This window comes from Ascaphus truei, chromosome 9, assembly GCF_040206685.1.
Source record: "Ascaphus truei isolate aAscTru1 chromosome 9, aAscTru1.hap1, whole genome shotgun sequence".
In the NCBI taxonomy this organism is placed as follows: domain Eukaryota; kingdom Metazoa; phylum Chordata; class Amphibia; order Anura; family Ascaphidae; genus Ascaphus; species Ascaphus truei.
In genome coordinates this window covers 22,168,455-22,193,822 of record NC_134491.1, presented here as the reverse complement: position 1 = coordinate 22,193,822, position 25,368 = coordinate 22,168,455, and the positions used below count along the sequence as shown (strand labels likewise).

At 47.6% G+C, this 25,368-nt stretch overlaps 2 protein-coding genes and 1 long non-coding RNA gene across 10 annotated transcripts in view; 2 read left to right on the top strand and 1 right to left on the bottom strand.

The window, feature by feature from the left end:
- The window catches only part of LEMD1 (LEM domain containing 1), a 16,534-nt gene extending 14,389 nt beyond the window's left edge, over positions 1 to 2,145 (top strand). For all 5 annotated transcript variants that reach the window (XM_075613756.1, XM_075613759.1, XM_075613755.1 and 2 more), the window contains one exon: positions 381 to 2,145. In XM_075613756.1, the coding sequence (XP_075469871.1) occupies positions 381 to 645 (265 nt within the window). In that variant the 3' untranslated portion in view covers positions 646 to 2,145. The remainder of the gene's footprint in view (positions 1 to 380) is intronic.
- LOC142502581 (uncharacterized) lies at positions 1,672 to 11,987 on the bottom strand. Its single transcript, XR_012803797.1, has 3 exons — positions 11,599 to 11,987; positions 4,241 to 4,346; positions 1,672 to 2,930 (listed from the first exon to the last, which is right to left on the bottom strand). It is a non-coding gene; the product is annotated as an uncharacterized LOC142502581 (long non-coding RNA).
- On the top strand, positions 2,173 to 25,368 carry KLHDC8A (kelch domain containing 8A). 4 transcript variants are annotated; one of them, XM_075613761.1, is made up of 6 exons: positions 2,173 to 2,271; positions 14,732 to 15,158; positions 15,818 to 15,982; positions 22,209 to 22,424; positions 23,693 to 23,794; positions 24,650 to 25,366. In XM_075613761.1, the coding sequence occupies exons 2-6, from the start codon at positions 14,783 to 14,785 to the stop codon at positions 24,841 to 24,843; spliced, it is 1,053 nt and encodes a 350-aa protein (XP_075469876.1). In that variant the 5' UTR covers positions 2,173 to 2,271; positions 14,732 to 14,782; the 3' UTR covers positions 24,844 to 25,366. The 4 variants fall into 4 exon arrangements, with proteins under 4 accessions (XP_075469876.1, XP_075469878.1, XP_075469877.1 ...); XM_075613762.1 differs by lacking the exon at positions 2,173 to 2,271 and adding an exon at positions 8,023 to 8,305; XM_075613760.1 differs by lacking the exon at positions 2,173 to 2,271 and adding an exon at positions 8,043 to 8,579 and having other exon boundaries at positions 24,650 to 25,363.

The window sequence follows — 25,368 nt, the reverse complement described above, 5'->3', positions numbered from 1 at the left end:
GATGTCATAACCGCGCCCCCGCAATGTTTAACAACCCCCAACCCCCACTTCGCAATCTCCTGCAGGTCAGCTACAGACCGGCGGTCACAGCTGTCCGCGCCGCCAGCCTGCCAGGAGCGTGTGCAGCAGCCGACACTGAGGCTGTAGCCTTACAATGCATTCATCAAGATTTGTTTGGGCTCGTATTTTGCCTCTTGTGTGTCAGTCTCCGTTAATGTTTAAGGACAAAATAGGGTTTTTAAAAGATATTTAACATTTTCTAAATGGGCTTTCCGTGGGCAGAGGGGGGGGGGGGAGACACTGCAGTGGAAAAGCCTACAGCGGGAAGCAGCATGTAATTGTGCACACACCACTTGACTCTAACACACTTTGACCTACAGCGCCACCCGTAGGAAACCGATAAAAGGTGCGGCCGGGCGACCCATACAGTTCAAATACGACGACCTAGCGACCAGGGCCAGGATGCAGGAGCAGAAAGGCGCAGCGGCAGAGAAGGGGGCACGGCGCCTGGTCCCCGTAGCTCTGCAAATCGTGGTCTTCGTGGTGGTCGCTTTCTTCGCCCTGGTTTTCCTCACCATGGAGACCAACCCAGAGAATCCCTTCTTGCCCCCGGCAGAGAGCGCCCCGGATGTGCAGCAGCCGTAACGGCACCCGCAGGGCTGAGACGTGTGGTCAGCCCTCCCGGAGAAACAGGGGTACTTGTGAAATATGTTGCTGGAAAGATTAGACTGGGAGTGATTGGACCATGAGCTGTGCAACCGTCCTGTCCTTCCTGTTATTCTTTAATTGGTCAGCGTTTCTTGTACAGGGTAGGTTCAAAGTTTTTAGCTGTTGGGTTGGTCCTGGAGAAATGTAGATCGGCTGTGATACAGTTTTGAGGCGACCAGCATTGGGGATGGTCTGCTTTCCAGACCTCACTGGTGTCACTGTACACTCTGGGATCAGACTCGGGTTTGGAACATGAGGTTTGGAAAGCTCTGCAAACACTTATTTTGTCTATGAAGATCCCCAATGTTGATCCCATAAAATGGGATAGAGGGGAACTCTTATCAGGAAGAAACAGTACATTTTGGAGTATTAGAAGGGGTGATAAACGGGTATTTGGCCAGAGTGGTGACAATATGCTGACAAGTAGAATCCTAAAATGGTCCTAAAACAGCATTAATAATCCGTCACAACGCACATCCTCACACAGGCCTGGGGTCTGGAGCTATTTTATTTTTAATCCATATTTCATATTTAAGAAAAGAATGTTGTGCACTTTGTTTTAATTTATTTCACTTTCCCTGGGTCACGATAAGTCCAAATACATGTGGGTAGCTGCATAGGGAGTCCGTTCCCCATGTGACCTGATGTTTGGGGGTCAGAGTGGGGTGTACCCTGAGCAAACACTGTTTTGTGCCCTGTGACTTCAATGGAGAGAACGTATAAAGTTGGCGTTGGATACACACTAAACCCATATGAAAAAGATGGCTGCCAAACACTAGTTTAACCCCTTGTATGCCAGTACAGCTGCTTTAGGTATGATTATCCATTATCTTCAGGCGTGGGCAACTCCAGTCCTCAAGGGCCACCAACAGGTCTGGTGTTCAGGAGATCCCTGCTTCAGCACAGGTGGCTCAGTCACTGAGCCACCTGTGCTGAAGCAGGGATATCCTGAAAACATGACCTGTTGGTGGCCTTCTGAGGACTGGAGCTGCCCACCCCTGTCTTTAAACTGTAAATAAGTTTAGTTCTTGGTTTATTGCTGCTATATCATCTCATCTGTGAGACATTTGATTATTGGTGCTGGAACATTGCGTTACTAATAGCCAGTCTGACCTAAAAGCGGGTAAAGGGGGTTCCCTCAAATATCAAAAAGGGTGACAAGACCCTCATTGGAGAATCAGATTGGCCTGTAATGCGATGCACAGCAGTGAAAAGGTTAAAGACTGTTACAAAAATCACGTGCCTGTTGATCCTTTAACCCCAGAAGCGCTGGAAGTTATTGCAAACGGGTGCAGTCCCCCGTTGCAGCTGAAGGGGTTAAGGGAACGCACACTGTGAGACATTCAGTTCCTCCCCGCTGAAATGGTTTGCTCTGTCGTGTACGTGCTAAGTTATTTAATTCGGTGTTGAAATAAAGAATGTGTTGGTTTTTTTCCACTCCTCGTGTCTTTCCCATTATTTGAGAGCGGCTCCATTCCAATGCATCGTCTGCAGGGTTCTGCTTAGAGAAAAGGCACTTTCCAGGGACCAAGCTGTGCGGAGAACGCCTGAACCGTACCCACCGTAAGGATCTCGGCTCTTAGTATTCAGACTTGTACTTTGCGTTCTGTATATTGCAGATTAATGCAGCACCTGAGGTTGCCCTGGGCACATTACAGAGAGATAGTGGGGCTTTGTAGGAATTTAGGCTGGGTGGGGGGTTCGGCACACGTTATAATCCTCATGCACACTATATCCCTTCACTGTAGCTCACAATCTGATTTTGCGTTTAGAAGTGTGCTGTATTACGGTTAGGCTACACTGCACAGTGATACAATGCACAGGGAGGGGAAGAGTTAAAGGGCTTTAATCTGTTCCCTTCTGGCTCCTCCATGTCTCTGGATTCTGTCTGTTCCTCCATAAACATCTCCACTTCCCCTCACATTTATCACAAGTTTAGCAGCTTTATACAATGACTGCACACACTATCCCCACGTAACGGAGGCACGCAGAAGTGCCAGATATGTCGGCAACGAATCGTGATGAAAAGAGGACGGCAATGTTTTAAGTAAGGATGAAGCCGATTTTAGGAAGCTTCATTCTTCACCTCTACGGGGAGTGCGGCTTTAAAAAGTGTGAAATCCTTTATACCGTACCATGCACAAAAGGAGCTGTTTCAACATGAGTAACTGGAACCCTTAAAGTGTATTGTAGCTTCCAAGTCCCCATCACTTTTCCCAAGCCTGTAAAAAAAAAAAAAAAATTATTGCTACGTACTTGACTTTCTATGTATTTGCCACATTGCATTCTATACCGATCATTTGTAACACTTAACTTTTTAGGTTCTAAGAAACAACATTGGGACTTGTAACCTGTCGGCCATTACCAAATTGACTAACCTGGAAGCTGCCAGTGAGAAGCTTCTCTCCGAACAGGTTCTATAGCAGTAGTGCTCAACTCCAGTCCTCAAGCCAACAGGTCAGGTTTTCAGGATATCCCTGCTTCAGCACAGGCCTTCAACTGAGCCTCATTGAGCCACCTGTGCTGAAGCTGGGATATCCTGAAAACCTGTCTTGTTGGGGGTTGGAGGGGCGGCGGCATGAGGACTGGAGTTGAGCACCCCTGCTCTATAGTGAATAATTTCTAAGCCCCACCTAGAGACCACGGGGGTCAGACACAGGCGAATACTGCACAGATGCAGCTACCTAAGCACTTCGCCAGTGTATTTCAATCTGCTATTGGCTTTTCCGACGGATTTAATTTGAATGCAAATTAGGGTGGGTGTTTTTTAATTTTTTTCTAGCTGTTTCACATGCAAAGAGAAAATGCTTTTAATTACCAGCTCATCAGTTGGCAAAAATTCATACATTACTTTTTTTTTTTCCCCCTCCAATCTTTCAGTGAGAGCTTGAGATGCAAATAATTTTCGATGCTGGTGTATGACGGCAGCTGTAGATTGTAAATTCATATCCTAATTAGAGACGGGGTGCCTAATGCTACATCCAATTGACAAAACATATATGTTTTCTCAATTGGATGTAGCTTTGGGCACCCCCTGTCTCTTGTTGTATACCATTGCCACGCGCAGTAGCTCTCTGGTTGACATAAATATATATTCATCATGTGGTGGGTGTGGGAGTTTGAGCTTGCTGGGAATGTGTGTTAATCATATCCTAATTCGTCTGTGGGGATGGAGAGGTTTATGAAGGTGACGTCTGCATGATGCGGACCTCTGGAAGTCTGAACGTTGTAACCATTCCTATAGATCTTCCATGTCATGAAGTCCTATGGCCATTCGAATATTTCGTTTGCAGTCACTTTAAGTATTGCTGATTTAAGAGAGGCTCCATGGCGGGATGGCTCACCAACTAGGAATGCGCCTCGCGCGTTAGGACTGATTGAGCCAAAAAAGAAGAATCATTTACTTCCAAACGCTTTACATAGTTACATACATAGTTACGTAGTAGATGAGGTTGAAAAAAGAAGTACGTCCATCAAGTTCAACCTATGCTAAATTTGGACAACAGATACTTTATCCTATATCTATACTTACTATGCTTTCATAGTCTCGTGGATCTGAAATCTATATAGTTTAATGAAAATACTCTCCTCCAGCAAAGTATAAAATCGCGCTCCTTCAGGTATCTTGTCCTTGGTATCTGTTATAAAAGGGTTAATAGGGGGGGAGAGAAAAACAAAGATTAAAGAGAAATTGCAAATGTGTCTGCACAGATGGCTCTCTGGCCTATAACTGCTTTGTTCTAATTACACAGGCAGAGCTCTGGCAAGACACAAGCTGGTAATAATGCTTGGTCGAAATTAGAAGCGGGAGCATGCTTTGGCTTAACCCTTTGAGTGCTGGCGTAGCCGCAGCACCCACGTGCCACAACCCCTTCTACACTTCGTGATCGCGGCGTGACTGCTGAGGGAAACGGACGTCCTCTCCTGGGGAATGCTGACCGCGGTGTCACCCTACAAAATGTCCTATGACAGCCCCTACGTCATAGGGCCCATAGAGTGGTAGATATGTCTTGTGGACAAATGATCCCATGTTGCTTGCCACCCAATGATCTGTCAAGTAGAACACTACCTCCTCCTGCTGCCAATACCTTGCTCTGTGCAGCGCGCATCCAGCTGCCTTATCGCATTACAGTACTTGCCTACAGTCCTTTTGAAGTCCTCGGAAACGGTCCCTTTTCGCTAGTCGTTGACATACTACAGCTCAACCCCCTTATAACGCTGTGCTTGGGGTCCAAAGAATCACATCGCGCTATAACCGTATCGCGTTAGAAATAATGTACAATTGTATGCATTGTACAATAAAGTATTTAAGATACCAATAATCGTGTTGTAAAGTATTCATAAATACGAAAATTGGGAGCCGCGCCTGCATCGCGTTGTAAGCGGTTTCGCGCTGTAATGGGGTTGAGCTGTATATGCAGAAAAAGATGGCTGGTGCATGCGCTTTATCTGATTCGATCAATTGGAGGACTATCTGGCAGCCGCTGCCATAATATATTCCTGCACACAAGGGCATGGGTTATTTTGCACATATAACCATGTTCATGGTATATTGTTGATGTTGAACATTATACATTGTTATATATTAGACACATTCTCGTCACACGGTACACTCTTTAGTAGTGCAGTACACTTATTTTTCTTGATATAGTGCCATTCATCCTCTATTCTGCCTTTTGGGTTTTTGTGACCCGAGTGCATTACTTTCCAGTTTTTGGCATTACATTGTGGTTGCCAAACTCGAGACCAGGGGCCGCCAACAGGGAAAGTTTGAAAGACGTCCGTGCTTCAGCACAGGTGGCACAGTTGAAGATTGAGCCACCTGTGCTGAATCAGAAACGGATTGAGCCACTTGTGCTGGAGCAGGGAAATCCCCAATACCTGACCTGTTGGTGGCCCTTGAGGACTGGAGTTGGCCGCTCTAGACCAGCGGTGTGCAAACTGGGGGGCGCGGGCAGTTACAGAGGCCCCGCGCTCTTCCCTACTGCATTTAAATTAAATACCGGGGGAGGCGTGAGGCCTCCGTAACTCACCTGCTCTCTGTCGGGTCTTTGGTGACGCGTTAAAATGGCGCGGTGGGGTCACGTGATGTCACATGACCCGCAATGTCATTTGACACTGTGTTATTGGAGAGGGGGGGCGCGAATTTATTTACCTAAATCATTCATTTGTTTACTCCCCACCCCAGAGTGTCAACCCTGTTAAGATCTGTCCTCTGCAAAAAGAAAAGGCATATTTTCCCTTCCGAAATATCTGTAATGTCACTAATAGAGATATTACAGAGCACTGGTCCCAGCACGGAACATCCACTGACTACCTTCCCCTCTTCTGAATCTTCTCCATTTACCACAATTTGGCTGCCTCTCCTTCAACCGATATCGTATCCATTTAATCACCCGAGATTCCAGTCTCAAGCATTGCAACTTGTTTGTGGAGCACCCAGCCTGGCAGTAATAGGGTTAAGGGGCCCCTAGGAGCCGCCACCTCCTGTTAATTCCAAAAGTAGGTAAGCCTGGTTTAGGTGTCACTGGAAGATTCTTATACATGTCACTTTATCACCCAGCAGAATGGAAGAAAATACAAATTATTCCTCCCCTTGTCCCTATGGTAAAGCGAGAATAAAAATCCCCCATGTTATATAGACCTCCAATTTGCTAATCCCAAATTTATTTATTTATAAAATGTTTTACCAGGAAGTAATACATTGAGAGTTACCTCTCATTTTCAAGTATGTCCTGGGCATAGTTAATATGACAAATAATACATGGTTAAAAATACAGTTACATAAATGAACAGGGTATACATGATATACAATACATTGCATGCACAGTTAGAGAAGATGTATATTATAGGCTTATGTAACAGCTACAGACTAGATTAAAATGTGAGACAGTTTTAGTTTTGAAAGAACTTAAACTGGTGGTGGATGTGAGAGTCTCTGGTAGGTTGTTCCAGTTTTGGGGTGCACGGTAAGAGGAGGAGCAGCCGGATACTTTGTTGAGCCGTGGGACCATGAACAGTCTTTTGGAGTCAGATCTCAGATGATAAGTGCTGCATGTGGTAGGGGTGAGGAGCTTGTTCAGATAGGTGGGTAGCTTGCCCAGAAAGTATTTGAAGGCAAGACAGGAAAGGTGAACTTTGCGCCTAGACTCGAGTGATCTAGTTCTTTGAGCATTTCGCAGTGATGTGTGTTGTAGTTGCATTGGAAAACGAAACAACAAATTGAATTGTAGAGGGTGTCAAGTTTGCTAAGGTGGGTTTGGGTGCCGAGCCATATACTATGTCTCCATAGTCGATAATTGGCATTAGCATCTGCTGTGCAATACGCTTTCTGACCAGCAGGCTTAGGGAGGATTTGTTCCTGTAAAGTACACCTAGTTTGGCATAGGTCTTGGATGTCAGGGTATCAATGTGCAATAGATTTGACTTCAAAATACTTGGCAATGCAGGGGTGCTGCAGGCTCCTTGTGCACAAAGAGGAGACCTCAAAGTGTGTGTGTGTGGGTGGGTGTATTGTGCAGGAATTGTGCTGTACTGTGACCTACATTTCCACTACCCCATCTTAAAGGTGCCTCCACTCATCAGTGGTACAAAATACTTACAAATATACCTACACTGGTTAATAAAGTAGTGGGGTTGCATGTGCACTGAAGTTGGCCACCCCATATCTAATCAGACTTAGATTTCCAAATGTGTAATAATTCGAACATAGTTTGTAAACCTTTCACCGCCGCAGTGATTAGCAACACCCCGCTCTGCGCAGCCGGCCTGCAATGCAGAGAGAGGGTCAGAAACATTGTATTGTACTTTTTGTTTAAAAGTAATGTAGAGGTGCAAAGTAAAATAAAGAGCAACAAAATGCACATATTGGCAAAACTTGCTAAAGCAAAATAAATGGAATCTGTGCCTTTTGAGATCCACAGCTCTTCATTCCGATTCATACTAAGTGACATAGTTGAGATTGAAAAAAGACATACGTCCATCAAGGTCAACCCATGCTAATTGTAGGCGGCAGATACTTTATCCTATATTTGTATTTACAGTATTTTGATGCAGAGGAAGGCAAACACAAAACAAACCACAGATTATCCAATGCTGTCTCATAAGGGGAAAATGTCATTCCTTCCTGACTCCAAATAATAGATTTCTCCCTGGATCAACATATAATATTATTGTTTTATTTGTGTGGAGCCAACATTTTTCGGAGCGCAGTACAATGTGGGAAGGAGGACCATAGCATTCTAGTATTTAGTTACATAATAGAAATATTAATTTGGACGCTGGATCACTGTACTGCGCTAACGAATACGTTGATGCATAATGACTGATAATATTCAGCATTAAGGGCTTAGAGCAGCAAGCCTCAGAAATCTGTCTTCTACCCGCCAACAACCCCCCTCTCCCTTCCACCCTCCTCCCTCTCCCCTCTTTCGAATCAATCAGAGATACACACATCACATCACCAGATGGGCTTCTTCAGGACTCACTGGGACCTTGTATTCCTTCTCAAAGTGGGAATATCAAAAGGTTTCAGCTGTGCAGTGCTTAATACATCCAGCTCCTCAGCAGCATCCCTTTTGCTGCCTTTTCTATTCAGGTATTCTCTTTCTTTTAGCCTGCTACAATCAGATTTCTCTGGCTGCCTCCAGGGAACCACACACCCACAATGAATGCATGTGAGGAATAGGGGAGACAGACAGGAAGACAGATGAGACAGGGAAGCAAGCTGTGAGTGAGAGCAGGCATGTTAGCAATGAGAAGGAGACAGGAGAGAGAGAAGCAAGCCTTCCATCCTCATCATTTAGACTTTCTCAGGCAGAAACTTGAAGGAAAAAAGCAGCATCCGAAAATTGGGAATCCCCGGGATACCGGTGAGTAAGGCGCAATTATATTTTCAACTGTTTTTTCCACTTTAAAAGCAGAGATTGTGGTTGGCGGTGCACGAGAGGGTTACAGATTCCCATCCGTCATCCCTTTGCTGTGCTCTTGGTGTGAACGGTGCCAGCATCATTTTATTGTTCTGTGCAGCGCGGTTATAGCGTGGACCGTACAGATACTATGCAGCGTCGGAGCAGGGAAACCCTGCCACAAAGAGATCCGTGTAATCCAGAGAGCGCCTCATCTCCGAGATTAGGGAGCGGATTTCCAGAGATGAGGCTGCATCTGCATGTATTAAAATTCCCCCCCCCCCCCAACCGCAACACAGAAAACAGCACCAGATTCACAAGGAAAAAAAAAACATTTTACAGAAAACTGGACTCTATAATAGTTGCACAGCGCTGTATATATTGAGAGCTTTAGTATCCGCACAGATACTGTCAAATATATATTGTATGTCCATCGAGTTAAACGCGTATATTAACATTTTATCTTTATTTTTAACGAAGCAGCTTCAAGATACGAGCAGCGTGAAACCCTTGCCCTTGCAATCTTACCCCCTAATTTGCGTAACCTGAGGTATAGAGAAATCAGGCGGTCAGTTTAAAGATACCATCTCCCTTTTCATCAAAAAAATAATGTTCTGATCCAGGGATTTGATATTGTTTTTATTTCCCCTTTCATCTTCTTTGTTGTTGTACCCGTAGGAAACCTACTGCCTGCTTTACTACACCACAGGGGTGCTCAACGCCAGTCCTTAAGCCTCCCCAACAGGTCACGTTTTTAGGATATCCCTGCTTCAGCACAGGTGGCTCAATCGGTCCCAGCTTCAGCACAGGAGGCTTATGATTGGGCCACCTGTGCTGAAGTTGGGATGTCCTGAAAACCTGACCTGTAGGGGGGGTTGGGGGGATGGAGGGAGGACTGGAATTGAGCCCCCCTGATCTAACACATTGCTATATCACAGCAGTGAGACACGTTTGAACTCCAGTATCACTTGACTTTGTGACATTAAGAGGCTCTGGGGTCTAGCAGAGACGCCAGCGCACGTTTGTCCTACGCAAAATAAAAATACCCCATAGGTGCCGACCGGGTATATCTTTAACCCGTTAAAGGGGATAAGACATCTAGGAGACTTTATACTAAGCCGCGCAACTGAAATTGTGGCGTAACATTGATGCACGGAAATAAATGAGATTGCGCTTATGTACTCCACTTTTTAGCTCTTGCTGTGCGCCTCAAGCGTCAAAGGTTTTAATCGGGTATATTTGCTCCAGCAATTGGAACGCTCGGATGTAAATGGGATGTACCAAGAAATTATTGTATCTGCGCCCCAAAAATAATTGAACCGGCGTCAAAATCGGCCGCCAAGTTGTGTCTCGAGTCCTAACAATTCTGTTTATATTGAATTAATGTCGGCTATCCACCCCCAAAATGTATTTTGAAGCAGCAAGTCGTGTATGAAGTCATAACAACCTTCTTACATACGACACGTTTTAGGAAGGTTTGTACTATTTTTTTTTAAATGTTGATGCACAACAAAATGTCAAATATGATCTGTCAGGGGCGGCCAACTTCAGTCATCAAGGGCCACCAACAGGTCAGGATTTCAGGATTTAGATCAGGGGTGCTGGTCTAGGGCATAAGGGTCAGGTTTCCAGGATATTCCTGCTTCAGCACATGTGGCTCCATCTTCGACTGTGCCACTGATTGAGCCACTTGTGCTGAAGCAGGGATATCCTGAAAACCTGACCTGTTGGGGGGCCTTGAGGACTGGAGTTGGCTACCCCTGATCTAAGAACATCAGTCTCCTGGCTCTGTGGTTTGACGCTGGGATGAGGAGTTTCTCATCTGTATTTTGACGTTTCTATTCACGCTCTTCTCAGCGTGTGCCTCCTACAGATAAACCAGAGCGCTTTCATTCAATATGTTTGTGCATCACCGCGGCTTTCACCCTTTTGTTCTTGTTCTGCTCCCACGGCAGCCTACAGCACCGCATTCTGCATCGCATGCCCACCTGGCAACGAAGAGGTTAAGAAGATTTCTGCTTTTGATGTAGGTGTCCAGCGAGTTGGGAACAAATGTAGCCAGGAGACTGACAGATCCATGTGACTAGAGGTCATTCCCAGAGATTTCCGCCTCCAAGGACCTGAATCATGTAGCATATTGTTGCCCCTTCTGTAGCATTGATAGTGTACACAGCAATGTAGCTAGAATGGTCCAAGCACAAGGAGTCCCTGTCCCGAAGAGCTTACAGTCTCTTCCTGTGCCTCAGGCAACCCAATGTAAAGTGCATCGCCTAAGGTCACAAGGAGATCTGACACAGGATTAAATCAGAGTTCACCCACTCCAAAGGCAGTGACTACCTTACTAAGCTGCAAATCAGCGAGACCGAGTCCGACTGAGCCCGTCCGCGTTAAACTGGCATGCTGTGTATAGCTCGGTCCAGCCCAGCCCACCTCGGCACTGACCCACATCTCTGTTCTGATATAGAGCGGTCAGCGCGCTGTTCCACACGCCAGAGATTCCACATCACAGGACATGTGACAGTTATGTAGAGTCCCCCCCGGGGGGCTGAAGCAGTGACGTGACCTGGATTCGACTCTCCTGCATGCAGAGCCCGTCCCCCCCCACCCCCCACCCATTAACACCTTCACTGCCAGAGACCGTTCAGCATGGCTCAAAGCAGCGGCCAGCCTTGTACATTCAAGACCGGAGCAATTAACCCCATCGCTACCAGTTGACCTCTTCAGTGCCTACTTCAGCAAACGAAGAATGCTTTCAAATATAATTTACGAAGGGTCATTTAACCGATTTGAATTAGTTTTTTTTTCTCGCCGGATTTAATACAAGGGTGATTAGATTATAAGCTCTTTGGGGCAGGGACTCCCTTTCCTATTGTTTCATGTCTGAAGCGCTTGTTCCCATTGTGTTCTAATAATATGCCACGTGTATTGCTGCTGTGACGCGCGGTGCCCCTGGATGGCGCGATATAAATAAAGATATACTTACATAAGATGGTGATACACGGTATGAAAGAGCGGTGGCCCCCTCTCTCTCTCTGAGCGTGGCCCGGCTTGCTCACGCCAGCACTGCTGGGCCGCGCGGAGAGTTCACGTGGGCGGCGTTGCTAAGAAACCAGCACTCGTCAGCTAAGTGCTAACGACCAGGTAGAGACGCAAATTGCATCCGGCTGCAGCCCTCCCCACCCGCGTGCAAATACATTACAAGTTTGCAGCACTCCTCTCTGAACCTCCCCTCTCGCAATGCATCTCCGGCACAGAAGGGGTTAACGCCTTCATAATCCGCCCGCGTGGCAAACGACCTGTAAGACCGTGACTGGTCACTCCAGCACAGGACGGGGTCACTTGTATTTAACACACGAGGACTCTGTTCCGGACACGTCGATGTTTCTCTGTGACTCGCTGAATTTTTCTGTCCGCGGCGTCTCGCAGATCTTTTTCTTTTTATGTAGCAGTTTTCTATTGAAAATGTCATTTTGGGGTGGGGAGGGGTTCTCGGAGGTTGACGTCCGTCAATGAGACAAAATCAAACCGGGCTCCCTCTTCCTGTCTCAAAACAAAGAGACCGCTATCCCCAAGCAAAGTAGATTACTACTCCCAGATTTCCTATAGTCCTTCTGTTATTAAGAATATAAATGATATGTTTGTTTTATTTACTGTGTGTTGGTGATTGTGTTCGAGCTTGAACAAGGTTTAGGTTTCCCAAACCAAAAGTTTGGCGTTTGTCATCATTGTGAAAGCGTAGAAATAAAATCAATGAGTCAAGGGTTCAAAAATGTAACAACATGAGTTTATCTGTACCAAGGCACAATTGGGAGACAAGAATTCAGAAAGAACTCAAGCCTCTAAAAACATATTGCTTGGATCACATTTTTATACATTTCAAAATGAGTAATTCACCCCTTAAGGGGGCTGGCTTAGAGATAAATAATAATATGATGACATGCAAAAATACATATTGGTTGATACATAAATATGCTGCATATGCTATATTCTTATCGATAATTTACCATAATGTGGGCCTCTTAACTTTGTGACAATAGGGAGTTACTCTGTCCAGCCCTGTGTGTGACTGTATCTGTCAGATAACAGAACCCTATGGTCAGCAGAATTATCTAAGACAGGAGAAACCGCTTACGAATGTAATTTCAATTTATTACATGACTCGTAGGAATTATACAAGGGTGGGTTAGATCCAGAAGCGATACTCTGCAGAATCAGACATTCACAGTTCATTCATTCATTCACGAATGAAACAAATAAACATTCATATAAGCAAACACTCAGAAAATGGTGGTTTAGGCCAAAATGGAGGTGATGATAGCCACACACATTATCTCAATCTTCACATCATCAATTTTTGTAAAATGATTGGAATTTTGTATTACATGTTATATTTGAATCTGCACATTGTGTCGCCCTTGGAAATCTCGTTCCCAATTGTTTCTAAGGAACATCGAGGGTTCAATTAATAGGCAAAGTTTCATGCACCGGGGTGTTCTCTTCCTATCCAATGTATCCACTCCGACGTGGACCTTTCATGTAGGACCTGACACGTTTCTGTTTGCCCCTTTAATGGTGTCATCCCATGTGGCCACAACAATTACTAAATGAAAAGGTCTCCTTAAATGTATCTAACCGTGCTATGATTGACCTGTTTTTGTGTCTCTGGAAATGAATTGCAACTTGCATTTCTCCTTGGAATCTCTGAATCTCTGTTTTGTTTCTTGCCCCTTATAACACCTGATCCCTATTGTATGTATGTATGTATGTATGTATGTATGTATGTATGTATGTATGTATGTATATCTTTGTGTCTTTTTCAATACAAAAACTTGTGATCAAATTTACCAGAGTGCTGTCTCCTGATCTCGTGCTTCAAACGGTATCGTGTGGTTTATTATTGCTTTATGGGACAAGCACCCAATTTTTTCTACTTGCAAGTGGAGTGCCGGCTGCTTCTGTGGAATATATATATATATATATATATTTATATATATTTATATATAATATATAAGTGTGTGTATATGTGTTATTTTTTTCTTCCCAATGTCAGGTGGGATTTCTGCTTTAACCCTTTGAACGCACTTGAAACGGAAGTGGAACTCCTGTCATTTTGCGTTCACATCATGGGAGGCGTGCCTGGGACCACCTGATCACTGAGCCTAAGTGATCACATGGCCGTTCGCTGGCAGACCCGTGGCACTCAGATGCTGCCAGTCTTCAGGCACGCAAAGGGTTGAACATGTCACTGCCATTAGTACACTTTGCTCCTAGGAGGGACTGACCCCTTAACCATGTCACTGCCATTAGTACACTTTGCCCCTAGGAGGGACTGACCCCTTAACCATGTCACTGCCATTAGTACACTTTGCCCCTAGGAGGGACTGATCCCTTAACCATGTCACTGCCATTAGTACACTTTGCCCCTAGGAGGGACTGACCCCTTAACCATGTCACTGCCATTAGTACACTTTGCCCCTAGGAGGGACTGATCCCTTAAACATGTCACTGCCATTAGTACACTTTGCCCCTAGGAGAGACTGACCCCTTAACCATGTCACTGCCATTAGTACACTTTGCTCCTAGGAAGGACTGATCCCTTAAACATGTCACTGCCTTTAGTACACTTTGCTCCTAGGAGGGACCGACCCCTTAAACATGTCACTGCCATTAGTACTCTTTGCTCCTAGGAGGGACTGACCCCTTAACCATGTCACTGTCGTTGGTACTCTGCCCCTAGGGGGGACTGACCCCTTAACCATGTCACTGCCATTAGTGCACTTTGCCTCTAGGAGGAACTGACCCCTTAAACATGTCACTGCCATTAGTGCACTTTGCCTCTAGGAGGAACTGACCCCTTAAACATGTCACTGCCATTAGTACCCTGCTAGCACCGATTAATTGTATTAATCTTAACCCTCCTGCTGCTAGAGGATCCTGCGAGGGATGGACAGGCTAATAAAGGACGAAGGTTGTTTTTTGTTTTAGAATTTGAGTTTCAAATGGGACATCTACAAAGTTAACCATCTGGGCGGCTGTGTCAGGTGGCAGTGCCCAAGTGTTTGAGCCGTGTCCTGTTTCTCACTCTTATGTTCTCTTTCTCCCTCTTTGCCCACAAGATGCCCACCAAACCACACCCAGATGAGTGTCAGCTCCCCCGGTGAGTCAACATGGAGGTGCCCTGTGCCAAAGACTTCCACTGGCAGACGCTGGCACCTCTTCCCAGTCCCCGTGTGTACTGCTCCCTGGCAGAGGCCGGCGGTCAGATCTTTGCCATCGGCGGCTGTGACGATGCGGGGACCCCAATGAGCTCCTTTGAGATGTTTTCCCCAGAGACCAACCAGTGGAGCAGCCTGGCGCCCATGCCCTCTGCCCGAGCCGGGGTGGCAGTGGCAGCTCTGGGCAAGAGGATCATGGTGGTGGGAGGGGTGGGGGAGAACCAGACACCTCTAAAGGTGGTGGATGTGTACAACATCGATGAAGGGAAGTGGAAGAAGAGGAGCTCCCTGCGTGAGCCAGCCATGGGGATATCGGTCACTGTGAGAGGTAACTGTCATCCCCTGGGATTGGGAGGAGGGACAGACTCCATCGGACATAGCTCCCTTCTGTACGGAATGGGACGTTTGGCCATGACCAAATCGCCGCCGCTAGGAAACCTCGCTTCCGCCATATTCAGAGCCGCCGTCCCCTTCAGGAGAGCGAGCGCCCACCCGTCCCATTCACGCGATCCTGAAGGCGACGGTGGCTTTAAAGATGGCAGCGGCGAGGTGTCCCGGCGGTGAGATGGCCCTGCGGTGAGCAGTTCCAGTGGCGGAGGAGCGTGGGCTGCGATTTGGCCGCAGCCAAACCTTTGGTGTGTGTCATGCTGTAGTGGAATGGACAGGCTCCATAGGTCCCTTCTGTCTGTGTCACCCTGGGGGGGGGAGGGACATATACGGGCCATAGGTCTCTGCTGTCTGTGACCCTGTGATGTGAGGGGAATGGGCCATAGATCCCCTTTGTCTGTCACCCTACTGAGGGAGGTACTATTTTCATGGGCCATAACTCTCTTCTGTCTGTCATATAATGTAGTGGGAGCGACAAGCTGCATAGGTTATAGGCCCCTTCTGTCTGTCACTGTGCCACCCTGCGGTGACAAGGACAGTCTCCATGGGCCGTAGCATCACTACCATGTATGACCGGTCCTCCTGTGTCCCCTCCCTCAGACTGCAGGGTGTATGCAGCTGGCGGGATGGGGTCAGATCTGCGCCCGCACTGCTTCCTGCAGCAGTATGACATGCTGAAGGATATCTGGGTTCACTTTGCCCCAATGCCAACCCCCCGATATGGTGCCACCTCCTACCTGCGCGGGACAAAGATCTACGTACTGGGTGAGTACTAAGCATATCTCCGTGACACAGCTATCTCTCACCGTGACCATTTCTCTCGCACAGCTATCTCTCACCGTGACCATTTCTCTCGCACAGCTATCTCTCACCGTGACCATTTCTCTCGCACAGCTATCTCTCACCGTGACCATTTCTCTCGCACAGCTATCTCTCACCGTGACCATTTCTCACGCACAGCTATCTCTCACCGTGATCATTTCTCACGCACAGCTATCTCTCACCGTGACTATTTCTCACGCACAGCTATCTCTCACCGTGATCATTTCTCACGCACAGCTATCTCTCACCGTGATCATTTCTCTCGCACAGCTATCTCTCACCGTGACCATTTCTCACGCACAGCTATCTCTCACCGTGACCATTTCTCTCGCACAGCTATCTCTCACCGTGACCATTTCTCTCGCACAGCTATCTCTCACCGTGACCATTTCTCTCGCACAGCTATCTCTCACCGTGACCATTTCTCTCGCACAGCTATCTCTCACCGTGACCATTTCTCTCGCACAGCTATCTCTCGCGTGACCATTTCTCACGCACAGCTATCTCACACCGTGACCATTTATCTCGCACAGCTATCTCTCACTGAGTCCATTTCTCTCGCACAGCTATCTCTCACCATGATCATTTCTCTCGCACAGCTATCTCTCACCGTGACCATTTCTCTCGCACAGCTATCTCACCGGGACCATTTCTCTCGCACAGCTATCTCTCACGTGACCATTTCTCTCGCACAGCTATCTCTCACCGTGACCATTTCTCTCGCACAGCTATCTCTCACCGTGATCATTTCTCTCGCACAGCTATCTCTCACCGTGACCATTTCTCTCGCACAGCTCTCTCACCGTGATCATTTCTCTCGCACAGCTATCTCTCACCGTGACCATTTCTCTCACACAGCTATCTCTCACAGTGATCATTTCTCTCGCACAGCTATCTCTCACCGTGACCATTTCTCTCGCACAGCTATCTCTCACCGTGACCATTTCTCTCGCACAGCTATCTCTCACCGAGACCATTTCTCTCGCACAGCTATCTCTCACCGTTACCATTTCTCTCGCACAGCTATCTCTCACCGTTACCATTTCTCTCGCACAGCTATCTCTCACTGAGACCATTTCTCTCGCACAGCTATCTCTCACTGAGACCATTTCTCTCGCACAGCTATCTCTCACTGAGTCAATTTCTCTCGCACAGCTATCTCTCACCGTGATCATTTCTCTCGCACAGCTATCTCTCACCGTGACCATTTCTCTCGCACAGCTATCTCTCACTGTGACCATTTCTCTCGCACAGCTATCTCTCACCGTGACCATTTCTCTCGCACAGCTATCTCTCACTGAGTCCAATTCTCTCGCACAGCTATCTCTCACCATGATCATTTCTCTCGCACAGCTATCTCTCACCGTGACCATTTCTCTCGCACAGCTATCTCTCACCGTGATCATTTCTCTCGCACAGCTATCTCTCACGTGACCATTTCTCTCGCACAGCTATCTCTCACTGAGTCAATTTTTCTAGCACAGCTATCTCTCACCGTGACCATTTCTCTAGCACAGCTATCTCTCACCGTGACCATTTCTCTCGCACAGCTATTTCTCACCGTGACCATTTCTCTCGCACAGCTATCTCTCACCGTGATCATTTCTCTGGCACAGCTATCTCTCACGTGACCATTTCTCTCGCACAGCTATCTCTCACCGTGATCATTTCTCTCGCACAGCTATCTCTCACGTGACCATTTCTCTCGCACAGCTATCTCTCACCGTGACCATTTCTCTCGCACAGCTATCTCTCACCGTGACCATTTCTCACGCACAGCTATCTCTCACCGTGACCATTTCTCTCGCACAGCTATCTCTCACCGTGACCATTTCTCTCGCACAGCTATCTCTCACCGTGACCATTTCTCTCGCACAGCTATCTCTCACCGTGACCATTTCTCTCGCACAGCTATCTCTCACCGTGATCATTTCTCTCGCACAGCTATCTCTCACCGTGATCATTTCTCTCGCACAGCTATCTCTCACCGTGACCATTTCTCTCGCACAGCTATCTCTCACCGTGATCATTTCTCTCGCACAGCTATCTCTCACCGCGACCATTTCTCACGCACAGCTATCTCTCACCGTGATCATTTCTCACGCACAGCTATCTCTCACCGTGATCATTTCTCACGCACAGCTATCTCTCACCGTGATCATTTCTCACGCACAGCTATCTCTCACCGTGACCATTTCTCTCGCACAGCTATCTCTCACCGTGACCATTTCTCTCGCACAGCTATCTCTCACAGTGATCATTTCTCTCGCACAGCTATCTCTCACCGTGATAATTTCTCTCGCACAGCTATCTCTCACCGTGATAATTTCTCTCGCACAGCTATCTCTCACCGTGATCATTTCTCACGCACAGCTATCTCTCACCGTGATCATTTCTCTCGCACAGCTATCTCTCACGTGACCATTTCTCTCGCACAGCTATCTCTCACCGTGACCATTTCTCTCGCACAGCTATCTCTCACCGTGACCATTTCTCTCGCACAGCTATCTCTCGCGTGACCATTTCTCACGCACAGCTATCTCACACCGTGACCATTTATCTCGCACAGCTATCTCTCACTGAGTCCATTTCTCTCGCACAGCTATCTCTCACCATGATCATTTCTCTCGCACAGCTATCTCTCACCGTGACCATTTCTCTCGCACAGCTATCTCACCGGGACCATTTCTCTCGCACAGCTATCTCTCACGTGACCATTTCTCTCGCACAGCTATCTCTCACCGTGACCATTTCTCTCGCACAGCTATCTCTCACCGTGATCATTTCTCTCGCACAGCTATCTCTCACCGTGACCATTTCTCTCGCACAGCTCTCTCACCGTGATCATTTCTCTCGCACAGCTATCTCTCACCGTGACCATTTCTCTCACACAGCTATCTCTCACAGTGATCATTTCTCTCGCACAGCTATCTCTCACCGTGACCATTTCTCTCGCACAGCTATCTCTCACCGTGACCATTTCTCTCGCACAGCTATCTCTCACCGAGACCATTTCTCTCGCACAGCTATCTCTCACCGTTACCATTTCTCTCGCACAGCTATCTCTCACCGTTACCATTTCTCTCGCACAGCTATCTCTCACTGAGACCATTTCTCTCGCACAGCTATCTCTCACTGAGACCATTTCTCTCGCACAGCTATCTCTCACTGAGTCAATTTCTCTCGCACAGCTATCTCTCACCGTGATCATTTCTCTCGCACAGCTATCTCTCACCGTGACCATTTCTCACGCACAGCTATCTCTCACCGTGACCATTTCTCTCGCACAGCTATCTCTCACCGTGACCATTTCTCTCGCACAGCTATCTCTCACGTGACCATTTCTCTCGCACAGCTATCTCTCACCGTGACCATTTCTCTCGCACAGCTATCTCTCACTGAGTCCAATTCTCTCGCACAGCTATCTCTCACCATGATCATTTCTCTCGCACAGCTATCTCTCACCGTGACCATTTCTCTCGCACAGCTATCTCTCACCGTGATCATTTCTCTCGCACAGCTATCTCTCACGTGACCATTTCTCTCGCACAGCTATCTCTCACCGTGACCATTTCTCTCGCACAGCTATCTCTCACCGTGATCATTTCTCTCGCACAGCTATCTCTCACCGTGACCATTTCTCTCGCACAGCTCTCTCACCGTGATCATTTCTCTCGCACAGCTATCTCTCACCGTGACCATTTCTCTCACACAGCTATCTCTCACAGTGATCATTTCTCTCGCACAGCTATCTCTCACCGTGACCATTTCTCTCGCACAGCTATCTCTCACTGTGACCATTTCTCTCGCACAGCTATCTCTCACCGAGACCATTTCTCTCGCACAGCTATCTCTCACCGTTACCATTTCTCTCGCACAGCTATCTCTCACCGTTACCATTTGTCTCGCACAGCTATCTCTCACTGAGACCATTTCTCTCGCACAGCTATCTCTCACTGAGACCATTTCTCTCGCACAGCTATCTCTCACTGAGTCCAATTCTCTCGCACAGCTATCTCTCACCATGATCATTTCTCTCGCACAGCTATCTCTCACCGTGACCATTTCTCTCGCACAGCTATCTCTCACCGTGATCATTTCTCTCGCACAGCTATCTCTCACGTGACCATTTCTCTCGCACAGCTATCTCTCACTGAGTCAATTTTTCTAGCACAGCTATCTCTCACCGTGACCATTTCTCTAGCACAGCTATCTCTCACCGTGACCATTTCTCTCGCACAGCTATTTCTCACCGTGACCATTTCTCTCGCACAGCTATCTCTCACCGTGATCATTTCTCTGGCACAGCTATCTCTCACGTGACCATTTCTCTCGCACAGCTATCTCTCACCGTGATCATTTCTCTCGCACAGCTATCTCTCACGTGACCATTTCTCTCGCACAGCTATCTCTCACCGTGACCATTTCTCTCGCACAGCTATCTCTCACCGTGACCATTTCTCACGCACAGCTATCTCTCACCGTGACCATTTCTCTCGCACAGCTATCTCTCACCGTGACCATTTCTCTCGCACAGCTATCTCTCACCGTGACCATTTCTCTCGCACAGCTATCTCTCACCGTGACCATTTCTCTCGCACAGCTATCTCTCACCGTGATCATTTCTCTCGCACAGCTATCTCTCACCGTGATCATTTCTCTCGCACAGCTATCTCTCACCGTGACCATTTCTCTCGCACAGCTATCTCTCACCGTGATCATTTCTCTCGCACAGCTATCTCTCACCGCGACCATTTCTCACGCACAGCTATCTCTCACCGTGATCATTTCTCACGCACAGCTATCTCTCACCGTGATCATTTCTCACGCACAGCTATCTCTCACCGTGATCATTTCTCACGCACAGCTATCTCTCACCGTGACCATTTCTCACGCACAGCTATCTCTCACCGTGACCATTTCTCTCGCACAGCTATCTCTCACCGTGACCATTTCTCTCGCACAGCTATCTCTCACAGTGATCATTTCTCTCGCACAGCTATCTCTCACCGTGATAATTTCTCTCGCACAGCTATCTCTCACCGTGATCATTTCTCACGCACAGCTATCTCTCACCGTGATCATTTCTCTCGCACAGCTATCTCTCACCGTGACCATTTCTCTCGCACAGCTATCTCTCACCGTGATCATTTCTCTCGCACAGCTATCTCTCACCGTGACCATTTCTCTCGCACAGCTATCTCTCACGTGACCATTTCTCTCGCACAGCTATCTCTCACTGAGACCATTTCTCTCGCACAGCTATCTCTCACTGAGTCAATTTATCTAGCACAGCTATCTCTCACCGTGACCATTTCTCTAGCACAGCTATCTCTCACCGTGACCATTTCTCTAGCACAGCTATCTCTCACCGTGATCATTTCTCTCGCACAGCTATCTCTCACCGTGACCATTTCTCTAGCACAGCTATCTCTCACCGTGATCATTTCTCTCGCACAGCTATCTCTCACCGTGACCATTTCTCTCGCACAGCTATCTCTCACCGTGACCATTTCTCACGCACAGCTATCTCTCACCGTGACCACTTCTCACGCACAGCTATCTCTCACCGTGACCATTTCTCTAGCACAGCTATCTCTCACCGTGACCATTTCTCTAGCACAGCTATCTCTCACCGTGACCATTTCTCACGCACAGCTATCTCTCACCGTGACCATTTCTCACGCACAGCTATCTCTCACCGTGACCATTTCTCTCGCACAGCTATCTCTCACGTGACCATTTCTCTAGCACAGCTTTCTCTCACCGTGACCATTTCTCACGCACAGCTATCTCTCACCGTGACCACTTCTCACGCACAGCTATCTCTCACCGTGACCATTTCTCACGCACAGCTATCTCTCACCGTGACCATTTCTCACGCACAGCTATCTCTCACCGTGACCATTTCTCACGCACAGCTATCTCTCACCGTGACCATTTCTCTAGCACAGCCATCTCTCACAGTGACCATTTCTCTCGCACAGCTATCTCTCACGTGACCATTTCTCACGCACAGCTATCTCTCACCGTGACCACTTCTCACGCACAGCTATCTCTCACCGTGACCATTTCTCACGCACAGCTATCTCTCACCGTGACCATTTCTCACGCACAGCTATCTCTCACCGTGACCATTTCTCTAGCACAGCCATCTCTCACTCCGCAGGGGGCAGACAGTCCAAATACGCGGTTGGCGCCTTTGAAGTTTTTGACATTGAGACTCGTTCCTGGACCAAGTTCCCGAATATCCCCAACAAGAGGGCGTACTCCCGCTTTGTGCTGAGCGAGGGCTCCCTCTACAGCCTGAGCGGGCTGCGGCAAGGGGGCACCTACAGGCGCCCCAAATTCACCAAGACCGTGGATATATTCGACATGGAGCAGGGTGGGTGCAGACACACAACCTCCACTGCCGGGGGGGGGGCAGGGGGCAGATTAACCCCTTCACTGCCGGAGGGGCCCTGCAAAGCACTGTGCAGGAGTGAAGGAGTTAAAATGTTCTTGCAAGTTAATGAAGGAGTATGTATGAGTATGTGGCAGATCCAGAAGGGGAACAGTAGGGGAGGCCGCGGGGTATAATAAAGATGGCGTGATGGCTGTGTGTGTAGGATTAGTACACCGTCTGTGAGTAGGGTTACTGGCTGTGCATTTCTTTAACCCACGCTGTGCTGGAAAAGCTGTAAAGCGGCAGGCAGAAGCTTATAGGGGTCCCATGTTAAAATGGATATGAAGCAAAAGGTGACACTGTGTGCTCATTTGCACGTCATTTCCCAGAATCCCTTGCTGCAGTGGGAGCACTGTATGCTAGGAGATAATGGGGAAAGGCAGCGTTACAGACCTGTCTGAGACATGAATGTGCTCACAAGTGATACTTTTATTTGCAGGATTAGTACAGGAATAGCAAAGGAGGATGGAGGTGTAGTGACAGCTTTGGGTGTGTGTGGGTGTCTGTACAGGAATAGCAGAGCAGGATGGAGGTGTAGTGACAGCTTTGGGTGTGTGTGGGTGTCAGTACAGGAATAGCAGAGCAGGATGGAGTTGCAGTGACAGCTTTGGGTGTGTGTGGGTGTCAGTACAGGAATAGCAGAGCAGGATGGAGTTGCAGTGACAGCTTTGGGTGTGTGTGGGTGTCTGTACAGGAATAGCAGAGCAGGATGGAGGTGTAGTGACAGCTTTGGGTGTGTAGGGGTGTCTGTACAGGAATAGCAGAGCAGGATGGAGTTACAGCTTTGGGTGTGTAGGGGTGTCTGTACAGGAATAGCAGAGCAGGATGGAGTTGCAGTGACAGCTTTGGGTGTGTAGGGGTGTCTGTACAGGAATAGCAGAGCAGGATGGAGGTGTAGTGACAGCTTTGGGTGTGTAGGGGTGTCAGTACAGGAATAGCAGAGCAGGATGGAGTTGCAGTGACAGCTTTGGGTGTGTGTGGGTGTCAGTACAGGAATAGCAGAGAAGGATGGAGGTGTAGTGACAGCTTTGGGTGTGTGGGAGTGTCTGTACAGGAATAGCAGAGAAGGCTGCAGAGCAGCATGGAGGTGCAGTGACAGCGGTGTGTGTGTGTGTGTGTGTTCAGAACAGTAATAGAAGTGTGTGCTTAAGTACATGCTGGAGTTGCAGTGACACACAGATACATCAGATCTAATCTCTGTTACCCAGGGGGCTGGATGAAGACTGAAAATTCCAGTTTTCTAAGGAACAGGAGGGCTGACTTTGTGGCGGGCGCAATAAATGGCCGAGTGGTGGTCGCAGGGGGGCTTGGTAAGGACAAAATCACTTCCCAGCATCTCTTATTTCCCAGGGAGGTGGTGTGGTGGCTGAAGTGTTGATCTTCCATGCACCTATGCAATTGTAGAACCCTTGTAAAATGATCAGTCTAAATTGGTGTCGGGGTGCAGAGCAAGGAGGGTGCTATATAAATACCACATTATATTCTGGGTTACTCCCCAGAGGGGGCTGCATGGAGCATGAATACAATATGTAATTGTTAACCCTTTTACAGCCAGAGGGGTCTGCAACGCAACCGCACAGGGGAGAGGACGACGTCTCGAATCAGCTGGAACTAAATGATATATATATTTTCTCTCACCCCCTCTCCAATATATGTTTTATTAATACATATTATATAGAATTGCGTCTATACAGTACTTTTGCAGCCATAAGAATTCTCGTAGCATTGCTGCCATCTTCAATAATAAAAGAAAACGAACCGCTCGACCTTCGACCTTATGTCATAGCATAACCTTACAGTTACTGATACCATCATATCAGGTATACCATTATATTAGATAGCCTCCTAGGAGGTGATCCACACCAATATACAGATGTACAGTACTGTACATGGAAGCCATTAAGTCTGGCTTTACTTGCTGTTACATATTTTGGACGAGTGCAATTACCAGGGCATCTTTCTTGACCCCTCGGTGATCACATGCTTTGAATACATTGCTGCCATCTTTAATTATTCATTTACTTGTGTATTTTATATAGCTAGGCACAGGGAGATAAAGTGACTTGCCCAAGGTCACAAGGAGCCGACCCCGGGGTTTGAACCAGCTCGGTGTCGTTGCTCACAGAATCCGTGTCTTTACTCACTGAGCCGCTCCCTTTCCTCAGGGAACCAGCCTTCGGTCCTGGACACGGCGGAGATGTTCCACCCGGGGAAGAGCCGTTGGGAGAGTATCAGCCCTATGCCCACACCGCGCTGCGCCTGTGCCAGCATTGTCCTGAAGAACAGGCTGTATGCCATCGGCGGCGTGAACCAGGGGCTGAGCTCTGCAGTGGAGGTGCTGAGCCTCACGGAGACCTGAACCCCGGAGAGATGTGCAGAGGTCTACGTTTCCAGGCAATTTGGGAGCACGACTGGGGCATTTTCGGCCTGCGTCAATGTACTTTGCCTCGATGTTGCCCGTCTGCTCTGGCTTCCGATGTGGTGAGCGCCAGTAGGAGGAGTTGGGAAGGATTTACATGGGGCGCAGATATCACATTCTGCGGATCTCTACGCCATTACTTTTACGCATTTTATTTGCGCCGAAAAAAGTTGCCAGATTGGAAGATTCAGCACCAGAAAATGTTTCTTACACACGATGCAATCGCGCTCCGCACTTCGAAAAACTTTCTCTGCATTGATGCAGAATGTGTATGGGTGTGTGTGGGTGGGAGGTAGAGTCTATATGTAGGTTAGAGTGTAGGGTAGTGTGTGTGTGTGTATATATATATGTGTAGGGTAGTGTGTGTGTGTACGGTAATGTGTAGGGGGCAGGTAGGGTGTGTGTATGTATGTACGGTAGTGTTTGGGGGGGAGGTAGTGTGTGTGTGTATATATATATATCTAT

Coding starts and splice junctions, on each gene's coding strand:
- KLHDC8A (XM_075613761.1), top strand. CDS start 14,783: ATGGAGGTGCCCTGTGCCAAAGACTTCCACTGGCAGACGCTGGCACCT. Junction 15,983..22,208: donor GACAAAGATCTACGTACTGG/GTGAGTACTAAG, acceptor CTCACTCCGCAG/GGGGCAGACAGTCCAAATAC. Junction 22,425..23,692: donor TATATTCGACATGGAGCAGG/GTGGGTGCAGAC, acceptor TCTGTTACCCAG/GGGGCTGGATGAAGACTGAA.